We start from the raw sequence: 13,684 nt of genomic DNA on the forward strand, positions 1-13,684 counted from the left end.
ATAATTATTTATACATCAATAAATTAATTTATATCTTCAAATTTAACTAAAAATATACCCAAAGAGATCTAAGGATAAGCTCAAAGGCCTTAAATTTTAATTCTATCAATAAAATAATACTCTAAAATATTTATTACACTACCAACAACATCAATAACTAGATTTATTCATCAAAAATTTATCTTTCTTTTAAATCCTAGGTTTTTAAAAATTTCAAAATCTGCAACTCAAGGTGAAAAAAACTAACAAAGAAAAATATTTAAAACACTTACCTAGTTTCAAAATATTTAAAATATTATCTGAAGTATCCTATTATGGAGCCCTATCTTCTACTTTAGCTCTGTTGCAGGTGTTGCACTTGCTGTCTCTGTTTTTGTTGTCTCTGTTGCATAAGAAAGAATGAGAAAAGGGAAGGAAAATGAAATGAAAAGGGAAAGTGTGTTGTTTTAGGGGAAAAAAAAAGGTGTGGGTCTCACATGATAATTCACACTACATTCTCTCTTCTTTGTTTTCTTCAATACACATACACCTAATGCATGAAAGCCATCCACCTTGGAGTCGGCTTCTCTCTTTAGAGAGAAGCCTTCCCTGCCTCTCCTTTGAGGCAAAGAAAAATCTAGACTGTTCAGATTTAATAGTTTTATTTTTATTTATATTTTTAAAATAAAAATTATAAAAAGTTAATAAATGTATTTATCAATTTAACAGTTCAAATTTAATTTAGATGATCTAAATTTAATATAAAAAATTTAAATTAACTTCTCAGATATAGTTTGAATAGTGTAAATATATTCTGAATAAAATATTAAATTTATTAAAAAATTTTAATATTAATTTTAGACCATTTATATTAAATCTAAACTGTCAGATTAATAATTATATTTATTAAATTTTTTTACAATTTTATATGTTTTTATTTAAAATATTAAATCTGGATAGTTTAGATTAAGCCTTTACCTCGAAGAAAAAATAGAGGAGGCTTCTCTCAAAGGAGAGAAGCTAAATCCATCCGCCTGCCACCCTCTTCATTTTTTTTATTTAATGTACACTAAACACACGCACACACCAACGTCTATCCCCCTTCCCCTATTCTTCTTCTTTTATATAATAATAACAATTTATTATTATTTTTATTTTTTAAAAAATTATAATTTAAGATTTGGATTTTATTCTAGGTTAGATCCAAATAATAATTTTTTAACTAAAATTATTTATATCTAAATATTTATTTAAAATTACTCATTTACCTTTAATTAACTTAATTAATCTTGAATTAAATTTTGAAATGTTACAAAATAAACTTTTTGAATAGATAACATAAAGACTATTGCCTATAAAGGTATTTTCATTGCAACATCTAAAATATGTTCTCTATTCTAATAAGTAACAAAAATATAAAGGTTGCCTTTTAAATATTCTTTTTCACAACATTTAAGAGTTATTGCTTGTTGTTTTACTACATATAAAAAATTAGTTTAATTTTTTGTATACTTTTTATTTGTTTATTCTCTTAACTTTTAATTTATTATTTAGATAAATTCAAAAATTTATTTCACAACTATCTACACATATGTATTATTTTGCTTTACATTATCTAAAAGTCATGTTGAAAGATTGATTAGAGTCACCACATCCTTTCATGAATCCTAGGTGTAGGCTGAAATATTAAATCTGAGTTATTTAATAATTCTACAATAATTCCTAAATATTGTCTATCTTATGTTATAAGTAACATTTCTAAACCATTGCAATAGGTTTTTAAAAAAATATTGTTTATTTTCATAGTTTGAGGCAACAATTTTTCAAGCAAATAATAAGCAACCTTTACATTTGAATCACTTGAAAATTGTTGCCTTTACTTTTAAGCAATAGTTTTCAAGTCTATTGCAAGTGCAATAATTTTGACTTGGTCCTAAATAACAAAATTGTTGTGCTTTTCATTGTTTAGTGTAGTTGTGCTTTTCATCTTCATTTGCTTATTCACTCACTATTATAGAAGGGGATATCTACATTGGTTAAATTAGGTATCTACAACCGGTATAGATAAAATTGGTATAGAAACCATATCTATATCTACACCAATTATAAATATTGTTAAAATTAAGTACTTCTTTTTTTCATTTGTTTTTCCCCTTTACTTCTTTAACTTTCTTGTTATTGATGGTTTTAGAAATTGGACTAGCCGATTTAACCGGTTGAATCGGAAACCAATCATTAGTCCGGTCTAATATGTCACATAATTGGGAGGTAATCAAATTGGTCAAGAATCGATAAACTAGTTAACAAACCTCAAAAATTGAGAAAACATACTGGTTTATAGGTTCAAGCAATTTGGTTTGAAAGCAAAAAAAAAAAATCAGATTAGAGAAGCTTAGAGAAAAGATGAAATATGGAGAAATGAAAGATTTGAGGGGGGCAAATGCAAGAAGAGAAGTTATTTTGCTATAAACATTATCTTTTGCATGTTGCTTCAATCATTGGAGGAAAAATGTTACAAATTTATTTCAATCTTTCAAACTGACCACGAAGAGAAATAAGGAAGAAGACCAACTCTCTTTTTGAAATATAGAAAGGGAGCAAGGGATATTAGCTTTTTCCTCCTAAAAGTAGTAGCCATTCCTCTGAAGTCTTGTCATTGCAATAGCAGCAGCAACAACAACAACAATAAATTATATTATATTATATAAACAGGTACTTTTTTTCAAACAAATTTAATGGTAAAGTATGAATGATTTATAAACTTAACTACATTTAGTTGAATATTTTATATTATTTTTAGTTGGCGAAAAAATAGTTGAGTGTTTTTTTAAATTTAATGTTGGTTTTATAATCATTGTAAGATATACTTTGTTATTTTTATATGTATATTATTAAAAAATATTAAATTATTTATAAATATTTTGATTATGGTTCAATCATTAATCCTTAAATTGATACCTTGCTTGATTTAATAATTGGTCTGATTTTTAAAACCTTGTTATTAATATGGTGTGGAAAAGGACTACCATGTTACTTTACCACCCCATTTTTTCTTCACTTCTCTCCTTTTTTTTGGGTAGAATTGGTAATTCAGGTGGGGCAAGCTTATTTAGGTCAAGCTTAATTTGTGCCAATCGTATTTGAATCGAACTTAAAGTATCATACTCTCTTAAAAAGCTCATATAGCGAAGTTTGAACCTAACTTTTTTCGATTGGGTTCGAAATGGCTCGTTGGGTGGCCAAAATTACTAAATTTATATATCTATAAAGCTAGAAATCCTAACTGTCAGATTTATTCGAGTTGGGTTTAATTCAGGCTGAGCTTATTCAAATCGGCTTAAAGTATCTTACTTTTTTAAAAAAACTCTTATAGCTAAACCCAACTTTAATTTTTTTTTAAACAAGTTCAGGTTGGTTTAAATCATCGACTCTATTTGTAAAAAAAAACGTTCCAAATAATTTTTTTCTTCTTGGTACTGGTTTGGGTTTCTTTCGTGAGTTACTACAAGAGACTCATAATACATAGATCAAGTCTCTTATAACATCATAGGTCGCTCCTTACATGGGCCATATCTTGCCCATTATTAATAAGCACTCTAGAGTCTAGCCCGTACTCGAATATTGCCCAATGCATCTAAAATGTCAACTGTAGATGATTTTGGTAATTTTTTTTAAAAAAATCCTTTGTATGATACTCCTTAGTCCTTATGCTCTAAAATATAAATAGTTCTTTTGCATACTAATAAAATTTTTATTCTCATAAAAATATATATTATTTTTTTATCTTTAGTTTTAATTTTTGATGAGTGAAAAGAAGGTCATAAAATCAAATATACAAAAATCTAGATTAATAAATATAATGGGCAAAAAGAAAATTTTTTTAACAAATAATAAATTGATTATATTTTGAACTAAAATTAATTAGGAAAAATGCCTAAATTTTGGATCGGTGGAATGAGATATCCTTATATGGATCCATGCACCACGTCACCCATGTTTCATCCAATGAAAATATGATATTAAATATAAATTAATTCTTTTATTAATGATAGTGGAGAAAAAATATAAAAAATTAAATAGATATTTTATTATAAAAATAAAGTCATTAAAAATAATGACATATAAAATTTTATTTCATTGAATTGGTGCAATTTTATTAGATAAAAAATAAATGATATATGTGATGTATAGGGTCCATGTGTGAATTTTTAGTAGGCAGCATATTTTTTGAAGTTGGTGAGCTACTCCATTTTTTTGAAATGGAAAGGAGTGATTAATACTCCAGCATGAATAATGGAACTTAATATTGTAACAGAGAACAGTAATGGCATTGACGCATAATTTTGCATGAGACCATATAGAGATACTCTTAAACCAACCCATCAAGTCATTTGTAGATTACCTAATAAAATTCTATTATTTCAATCAAATAAAATATTATATATCATTATTTCTATTTTAATGATTTTACTTGTGGAATATGACATTTTTTTATCTTTTTTTTCTTTATTATTATCAATAATAAAACCAATTTATATTTATAATTATATGACATGTCATGTTTTTATTAAATAATAGACGTGAAATTCCAGATTTATATAAAAATTTCCCAAACTGTATATGACCAATCAATAATCCGCTTCTGCACCCCATATATGAAGTTGAAATCTCCAGAGTCTCCATCCCCATTACCCACAAAGAAGCTCGTTTCTTATAGATTTTTTTTTTTAAAATGCAAGTTTCTTATTGATTTTGCTTATTGTGTATGTATGTTCGAATGGATCAGTTCAGATATCATGGGTGATTCTTGCAGAGAAGCTTCAAATATATAACATTGGCTTAAACCTAATTCTTTTTTTATTACATCAACAAATCTTTAATCTCTTCCTATATCTCACCCAGCTTTTGCCATCATATTTGGCTTAAAAAAATGAACACATCCTAATTAAAATAAGATGAACAGTAATTAATTAAATGATAAATTTGCAATATATAATATCAGATTTTAGTTTTGTTCTCCATAACATACAGTATATTGATAATTTTTAAGTATTCCAGCTTGCTTTCTGTCCCACCAACTTCTTAATGTAACATGTCTGGTAATTTTGATTAGGCTTGATTAGTCAACTCAAATAAATTCAAAAAATTTTAGCATTGAGGTTGGGAGTTTAGATAATTTTCTTTATTTTGGACATATTTAGAATGAGTTTGAAGAAATCTAGGCCAAGCTGTACTTGAATCAGCTTAGCTTGAATGCCAGAATTCTTTTTTTATTAGTAATAAAATAAAATCAAAATAAGATGAAATTAAAAAAATTAATTTTTAAAATAAAAATTAAAATTAACTAACAAAATAAAATAAATTTTAATAATTTGAGTATTCATGCCAATCCACTGAATATGTCTGAAAGCCCGAAGTTCAGTGTTGGGCTTGACTAGACATTTATATATTTGGGTATTATAAAACTGATCTAAATTGATCCCAGCTCAAATAAATCTGGCCCCTTAAATTGCTGGATCTAATTTTTCATACGGAATCGATTAGGCTAGTAGAGTGTACACATGTACGGACAGGAAAATCCAAGTTCGTTGGGATAACTTGAGCATTCAGCAACAAAGTTATAACTTAGAAGACACAATCATGATTTTTTTTTTTTGGAAAAAAAGAGAGAAATTAATATAAGTCAAAATATTAAATCAGTAACACCTCAGCTTTTTGTTAAATTCGGTACCATTTTTCTTGTGATTTATAACAAATCTTACGTGCATGCATATCTAAAAAACCAAACCACAACTGTAATGCCGCAAAACACAGCATGATATCTAACTTAATTTAGTGTTTTTTGCTAGTTTAACGACACGACTCGATAATTTCAAATTCCACCAACAAAAAATTCAGATTTCACCCATATATACACAAACACACTATACCAGAAGAACAAGGGAAGAAGAAGAAGAAAGGAGCAGAACAATAATGAAGCTAATCACTTTTTACCCTTTAAGTTTCGTTTTGATTTTGGTTCTCTTTCAAGGCTCAAATGGCTCCGATTTCATTCGTGAATCTTGCACAAAGGCCTCAAAGAATGATCCGATCGTCCTCTTTGATATCTGCGTCAGAAGCCTTGAGGCCATGATCTCTCAGAGCAGTGCTCCACCAGCCAGCCTCGGAGATCTTGTGGCCATGTCGATTCAGATGACTAAGTCCAATGCAACAAACATAGTTTCCACCATTTCCAATCTTTTGAAGGGCCCCAACAATAATAATAAGTTCAGTGAATATGCGAAGGAATGCTTGGAAGATTGTTCTGAACTTTACTCAGACTCTCTCTCTGATTTGGATGACGCCATAAGAGCTTTCGAGTCCCAAGATTTTAACACGGCAAGTATAAAGGTAAGCGCAGCCATGGAAGCTTCTGTTACCTGTGAAGATCAATTCCATGATGGGAACGAAGAGTCTCCTTTAACAGAGGATGACAACATGTACTTTGAACTTAATGCAATGTCTTTGGCTTTCATCAAGATGCATCAATAGTACCTTTGAAATGACTCTGCAACATCTCTCTCTGAACTTTTTTACAGTACTCTTACCAAGCCAGCTATTTCATCAAATGATCATATAAAATGATGACATATTGTATGTATAGTTCAAATTAAAGTCGTTTCTATGGAAATGATGCAAGGTCTTGACGCTTTTCTGTTGAAAGCTGTTTCTGAATTGAATTATTGTTTTACCCGTCGGTTAACGGAGCTATAAACTGAGAAAACCTAGTTTATATATATAATAAAGAGTCAAACTCATTCCATGTGATGAATATTATGCCACGTTAAATTGATGCGTTTCATTTTTGTCTTACAAAATATTGTAATTTATGTTTTGTTCTTTACAAATAATTTAGGTTAGATGATGTAAATCATGTTATGTGGATTTGATGTGGGTTGTATGGATTAGATTTAATTTTTTTTTCGTAAGACTCCACTGATAAAAATTATCTTCCTAGAACAAATGATAGACATCTCTAAACTAAATTGTTATATATTAAAATTTGAACCCCGTCAATTTTAATTGATTAAATAATTTTTTTAATTTATAAAAAAGATTAAAAATTATTTAAATTGGTTAAAGCCAGCCAACCCACACGACTTAGGTTAACTAATTCATTTTTCTTAAAGTTGGCACCATCCTAAAATTATGTGGGTTTGTAAGTTAACCAATTTAACCCGTCTACCCGCATAATTTAAGTTGGAATTCATTTTTTCATATGTTGGTATAACATAAAACATAATCCATTTTCTCCACCAATTCATATTAGGTTGGAATATGATTCATTTTTTTTATGGGTTGGCATCAATGTAATTCATTTTCTCCACCAATTCATACAAACGTGTTCATATAATTCAGGTTGGATCATATTCAATAACCAAATTAGAAGCCATCATGTGGGGTAACCAAAAATAGAAATTTATCTAAAAGTGGGGGCTAAAATTGGTTTCAAATCTTATAAATAAAACCAAACATTATTACAAAGAAGGCTACATACTATATGGCCATATTTGGTAGGTTGGAATTGTGAAGATGGAAATGAAATTGGGATAAGAATATGAATAAAGTAATGTTTGGTAGATATGAATTACAATTTTTAAGAATCCTGATTCCATAAAAAATAGGCTGAATTGAATTCTTTATTTAAAACTATGGAATTAGGAGCAATTCTATAGAATTGTAACATTTAAGACACTTTTACCCTCATACAAATTTCAAAAAGACAAATTTGCCCTCAAAAAAAAAATAAAACCATGACCTCACTCACACATTCATGCTTGGTCACGGCAGAGCGAGAGAAAGTGAGAGCTGTTGTAGAACGAGAGAAGGTGAGAGCTGTGGCGAGATTGAAGATGAGACAGATGACGGACGACGCGGTCTGGACAAATATTTTAGATTTCGTGACCAAGGTATGGAAATCGACTTCTCTCCTCCATTCTTTTTCATCTGTGATTTTATATCCTTCTGCCGCCTCCCCTGTCTAAGCTAGGTTTTTTTCTAGGTATCAAAGCTATAAAGTTACTCGTTTAATGAATAATAGTTAGGTTGTTTGATGGCAATGTTTTCCTGGACAACACATAGTCTTGCTTGTCAGTATTTGTTAAAGAGAAACCTTACATAGAATGGAGTATCAGTTTCTTTTTTCATTTCCGTCAAGCTAGCTCTTTTGAGTGTTCTGTAAGGCAACGATGGAGGTAAAGATAGAATTGGTGATTGTAATAATCCAAATAGCAAAGCCAAAGACATAACTAATTACCACATATCAGGTTGCAGTCAGAACAGTATTGTTTTACGCCCTAGTTTCTTAATAAAAATGCATTAATTAGAAAAACCACCATATTCCTACCACTTTAACTAGCTTGATCATGTACTTAGTATTCTATTATTTGGCCTATAATGAGAAAATATTTCCTACTTGGGTAATGATACTCAAGTTGTGTCTTTGAGAGCAATCAAAACAAATTTTGCGATTACGTTGTTAGTCTTATTTGTCTACTATGTCTTTGATATGCTGTGTGAATTTGCAAAATATTCTCACTTTGAATTTCCAAAAGTTTGCATGTGACATCACAGATAGAGATTAGTAATTACAGATACCGACATACTAATGACTATTGGTTTATCTTTACCTGGCTAGCTCATATTTCAGTGTTTCTCCCGTTTATTTTCCTTACTTGCACATGGTCAGGATATAATATTGAAATGCCTATAACTGGTGGATTTTGTACCTATAACTGGTTTAAAATCAATATGACACAATTTGTGTTTAGTTTAAGATGATTTACTAGAGTTTCATGATTTTCTAGTCTACTAAATATGGGTTTTATGTTAGAATTTTATACTGTTTTTGTTACCAATAGAATTTTATACTATTTCTAGTCTATTAAAGTGATATTTGTTGGATGTTTTAGAATTTTTTATCCTAATATTTAAAATTTGTAACCAATAGTTATGGATCCAGAAATGAGAGATGTGATAGTTTATTTGATGATTTGGTGGATGCATGTTCTTCACTCTATGTATCAATGTTTCTTTGCCATTAATACCACTATAGCCTTACGTAGGAATCGCATTAGTCAAAGGCCATATACGGTAGACTTCTATGCTAATAGAGTCCACTTACGAAACTTGGTGTATAACAGTGACATTACTTCTTATAACCAGCTTAGAATGAATAAAGCCACATTCTACAAGCTATGTCTTATGCTTGATGTTATAGGAGGTTTGAAACCAACCAAAAACATGCTAGTTGATGAGCAAGTGGCAATGTTCTTGCATATCCTTGCACATCATTTAAAAAGTAGAGTTATACGATTTTATTTGGGAGGTCTGGTGAAACTATTAGTAGGCATTTTAATTTGGTCTTAACCTTTATGATGAAATTGAATCGAGAGCTCCTAAAGAAACCTGAGCCAATTGCTGAGGATTCAATAGATGAAAAATGGAGGTGGTTTAAGGTAATCTCATATCTTAATTCACAACTTTTATTAATGATAAAATTTATCTATTCTTTTAATTAATTATTTGTTATTTTTAGCATTGTTTAGGTGCTCTTGATGGAACCCATATTAAAGTGAAGGTGCCTATGGCTGATAAAGCGAGGTATAGAAATCGAAAGGGGGAAATAGCTACTAATGTGTTGGGAGTTTGCTCCCCGGATGGACAATTCATATATGTTTTAACGGGTTGAAAAGGCTCAGAGGCTGATGGTAGAGTTTTGCAAGATGCTATTAGTTATAAGAATGGTTTGAAAGTGCCTCAAGGTAATGTTAATTTATTTTTAAGTAATGATCAATGTAGTAATAAGCTTAAAGTTAATTTCTTTTATTCTTGTAGGCCAATATTACTTGGTTGATGCAAGGTATGAAAATTGTGAAGGATTTCTTGCCCCATTTCGAGGTCAACGATACCACTTAAGTGAGTGGAGGAATGGACGACAGCCTTTAACTCCACGTGAGTGCTTCAACATGAGGCATTCATTTGCGCGTAATGTTATTGAATGATGTTTTAGAATGTTGAAACTACAATGGGCTATTCTTAAGAGTCCTTCATTCTACCCCGCTCAAGTCCATAATCGGGTTATCATAGCATGTTGTCTCTTCATAATTTGATCCGTCGACAAGGAGATGATCCACTGGATATTGAGATAGAGGCATTGGAGACAAATACCAATGATATGGAGATAGCTTACATTCAAACAATTGAGACATCAAATGCATGGGCTAACTTTCGTGATACCTTGGCAAATGAAATGTTTGTTGAACTTATAAGTCATAGGGGTAGTATGTGAGCATTAGAAGAGACACCTAAATCTAGATGTGACTTGAATTCTAGTTGAAAATTTGTGGATGTATGTTTTGTGTAATGACAACATTATGAATGGTTTTATTAGGTGATGTTTGCCTTCTTTGCAATATTGTGATGTATGATATTTTATCTTCACGGCAATTGATTATGTTATGAACTAATGATAATTTTTACTGTTTAAGTAAGATCATGACAGGTGGCGATTCCATAAAGTCAACCCATCATGTTTGGACACCTGAGGAAGACTCTCTTCTTGTACAATCCTTGCTTTAGCTTCGTGATGATGGGACCTTGGTTGCAAACAATGGGTTTAAGGCTGGAGGTTTAAAGAAGTTGCAAAGAATGATAAAGGAGAAGTCACCTGGATGCGGGATACTAGCTATACCTCACATTCAATCTCGTTTGAAGACCTTAAAGACTAGTTGGCAGGTCATATATGATATGTTATATGGCTCAAACACATCTGGATTTGGTTGGACCCTGACAAGCAATGTGTCACAGCAGACAAGGAAGTGTGAGTATGTTAAGGTAAAACTTTTCCAGAAAAATATTTTTTATTTCAGCTTTTATACTTATAATAAATATTAATGCAGATTTGAATTTGTAAGCTTACTAGCTGTTGATATTTTTATGTGATTTTGTGTTTGTAGAGCCATAAAAAAGCTGCTCATTTCAAAAACAAACCCTTTCCTCTCTTTGATGCACTATGGTCTACATTTGGAAAAGATAGAGCCGTAGGAAAAGGGTCACTTTCAAGCAATGATGTGCATGAGGTTGAAGCTGATACAGAGTTTGATATAATAACTGCTAATGTTGATAAAGATACTATAGATATTGGACTAGAGATGGATCCATCAATTACATTCTCTGACTATCCATTAGAAAACACAAATGTTCGCACTTCTAAATCTAAGAAAAGGAAAAGAACTAGTCAAGATCGTGATGAACTTTTGACTGAGGCACTTAAAGAGATGTTAGCAGCTACCTTCCAAGACATCAAGGATTCCTCTGCCCAATTAAGAGCTCATTTAGACAAGTTGGCTCGAGAAGCAATGTTAGATGCATGGAGAGAGGCTCTATATGATGAGTTGTTAAAGGTTGAAGATCTTACTGACAATGAGCGCACTGATGCATATCTTAAAATGATAGTTAATGATAAAATTGTTGTTGGATTTCCTAACCTACCAGATAAGGCTAAGGCAGCTGTGGTTCACAAAATACTTTATGCATAAATGTGTTATGTGTAGGTCATATATGCTGCTTCTTTTTGGGTATTATAGTATAGCTAAGTCTACATTGAAAACCATGATGGATATATTTTTTTTAGCTCTGTCATGGTTGGTAGCCTTTTTGATTACATAGTTGTGGCTGCCTTATATATAGGAAGTCTAGTTGTAAAGTCCTCAAGTCTACTTCTTTAGTTCATTTTTTGGTTTTGCCATAGTTGGTAAATTGTGAATTGGAAGATATGGCAAAAAAATTGAGTCAGACATTTTGTATAAATGCTACTTATGTGACAAATAGTTAACTTCATCCTTAGTGGCATGAAGAGGTGGGAAGGTATAAATCTTTCTAGTTACATTTTCACTAGCCAAATTCATGAGTCTGTTGTTCAATTTGCTAGCCTTTTTTCTGCTCTACTCAAATTCACAACCATTTCTTATAGAGTTATAGAATGAATTCAACTCCCAAGGTCTATATTTCTCAAGCATGGCTGAAACAATATTGGTCTAGACTTGAGATCCTGCTAAACTGAATATGGAAATAGAAAATGCTATCATATGCTAGCAAAAAAAGAAAAAAGGGAGTGTAAAAGAGTGAATGATATTATTGCTCATTATATATAAAATGTTATAATATATATAAGATAGTATTATATATATAATATTTATATATCATTTATATATTTATAATATTTTTTGTAAAATATTTACTGAATTTTTTATTATTTAGGAAGGGAAACTTTTGATTTTCTTGTATTTCCTTGCTACCTTTATTAAATTTTGGTATAAGAAGTAGAATTGATTCATTTGACATTTTTCTTTTAAATCTACATGTTAGTGTCTATTAATTTTAAAGTAGAAGGGATGGGAACCATTGTCAATTTTATTTTCAAGAAAATGTTCCCTCTGATGATAAAACTTTTTGTTTGGCCCAAGCTAGTGAATAATAGTTACCAATATAATCTATGATTTATATAATATTTCATTAACATATAAAATACATACGAAAATTGGTACACAATTATGTTTTTACCATGTTTTATTTTAATTTTTATATAGGGGTATTTTAGTCTTTTAAGTATAATTTCATTTTCATGTCTTGCATACCAAACAAAAGTAATGCAAGAATTCCATCTAATTTTTCTGACATACCAAACATACTTTTATAATTCAATTCTATTTCAATTCCGATTTCAATTTTGATTTCAATTACAATTTCAATTCCATCAAAAATTATTCAATCATACCAAACGGGGCCTATGGGTCATGGGAGCAATGGGACTTGCTTCCCCTGAATTCCTCATTGCACATATTCTACCTCTTATTTAATTTAGGAGTTTAAAAGTAAAGCAATGAAAATTAAATAAGTTTCAATTTATTTATTTTTTCCTGCCCCTTTCTATAAATCAATTTGGTTTTAAGGAGTTAGGAACTTAATATATTTAATATTAACTTCAAGGCCGACAAAGTTGAGTATTTTAAATCAAGAGATTACTTTATTCACCTTAAAACATTTGCCAGCACTTTAAAAATCATACGCCCAACTGTTCATTCCCATCATTTTAATTAATGTACATATAAACCGAATGATGTTATATGATTCAATTTACTTTTCCTTTTATATGTCTCCACCAATCATGTTTTTTTGGCCGAAGAAAATACCAATCATGACCTCGAGCCTAAAAATTTATTCCGTTAAAGATTAGAAAATTTCATTTTCCTTTTCAATTCCTAGAAAATCTTTTCAGGCTAACAAATATGTCCTTGAGTCTCTTCTTCATTTCCTGAAAAAAGAATCCAATATTAGAGTAGGAATAGGAGTTGAGCTTAGCGGGCCAGCCAAGCCCTTTTTAATAAAGGCTCTAATTTGGAAAAATGACATTTTTTTTCAGACAAATTAGGCTTTAAAACTTAACTCTGATAAGCCCTAAGAAAATGGCTCGGGTTTAGGTGGCCTTTTAGGCTTGTTTTATTTTTATCCTTAAAAATAAAATATTTTAATTTTTAAATTGAATTTAGATTTTAAAATATATGTTTATGCTTTAATATAAGAATTTCTATAATTTATTTTTAATTTTTGAATATTATAACTTGTATTTTAAAAAATATGGAATATTATAATAAAAATTTTTAAT

At 30.0% G+C, this 13,684-nt stretch overlaps 1 protein-coding gene across 1 annotated transcript; it reads left to right on the forward strand.

Annotated features, from left to right (window-relative positions):
- Positions 1-5,952: 5,952 nt before the first annotated feature.
- On the forward strand, positions 5,953-6,575 carry LOC129296571 (putative invertase inhibitor). Its single transcript, XM_054935152.1, has one exon. It carries the CDS (start codon positions 5,953-5,955, stop codon positions 6,508-6,510), a length of 558 nt encoding a protein of 185 aa, XP_054791127.1. The 3' UTR covers positions 6,511-6,575.
- The last annotated feature ends 7,109 nt before the right edge of the window (positions 6,576-13,684 follow it).

This window comes from Prosopis cineraria, unplaced genomic scaffold (genome assembly GCF_029017545.1).
Source record: "Prosopis cineraria cultivar Desert tree isolate PC_DT_omini unplaced genomic scaffold, ASM2901754v1 PC357, whole genome shotgun sequence".
NCBI lineage: Eukaryota > Viridiplantae > Streptophyta > Magnoliopsida > Fabales > Fabaceae > Prosopis > Prosopis cineraria.

Coding starts and splice junctions, on each gene's coding strand:
- LOC129296571 (XM_054935152.1), top strand. CDS start 5,953: ATGAAGCTAATCACTTTTTACCCTTTAAGTTTCGTTTTGATTTTGGTT.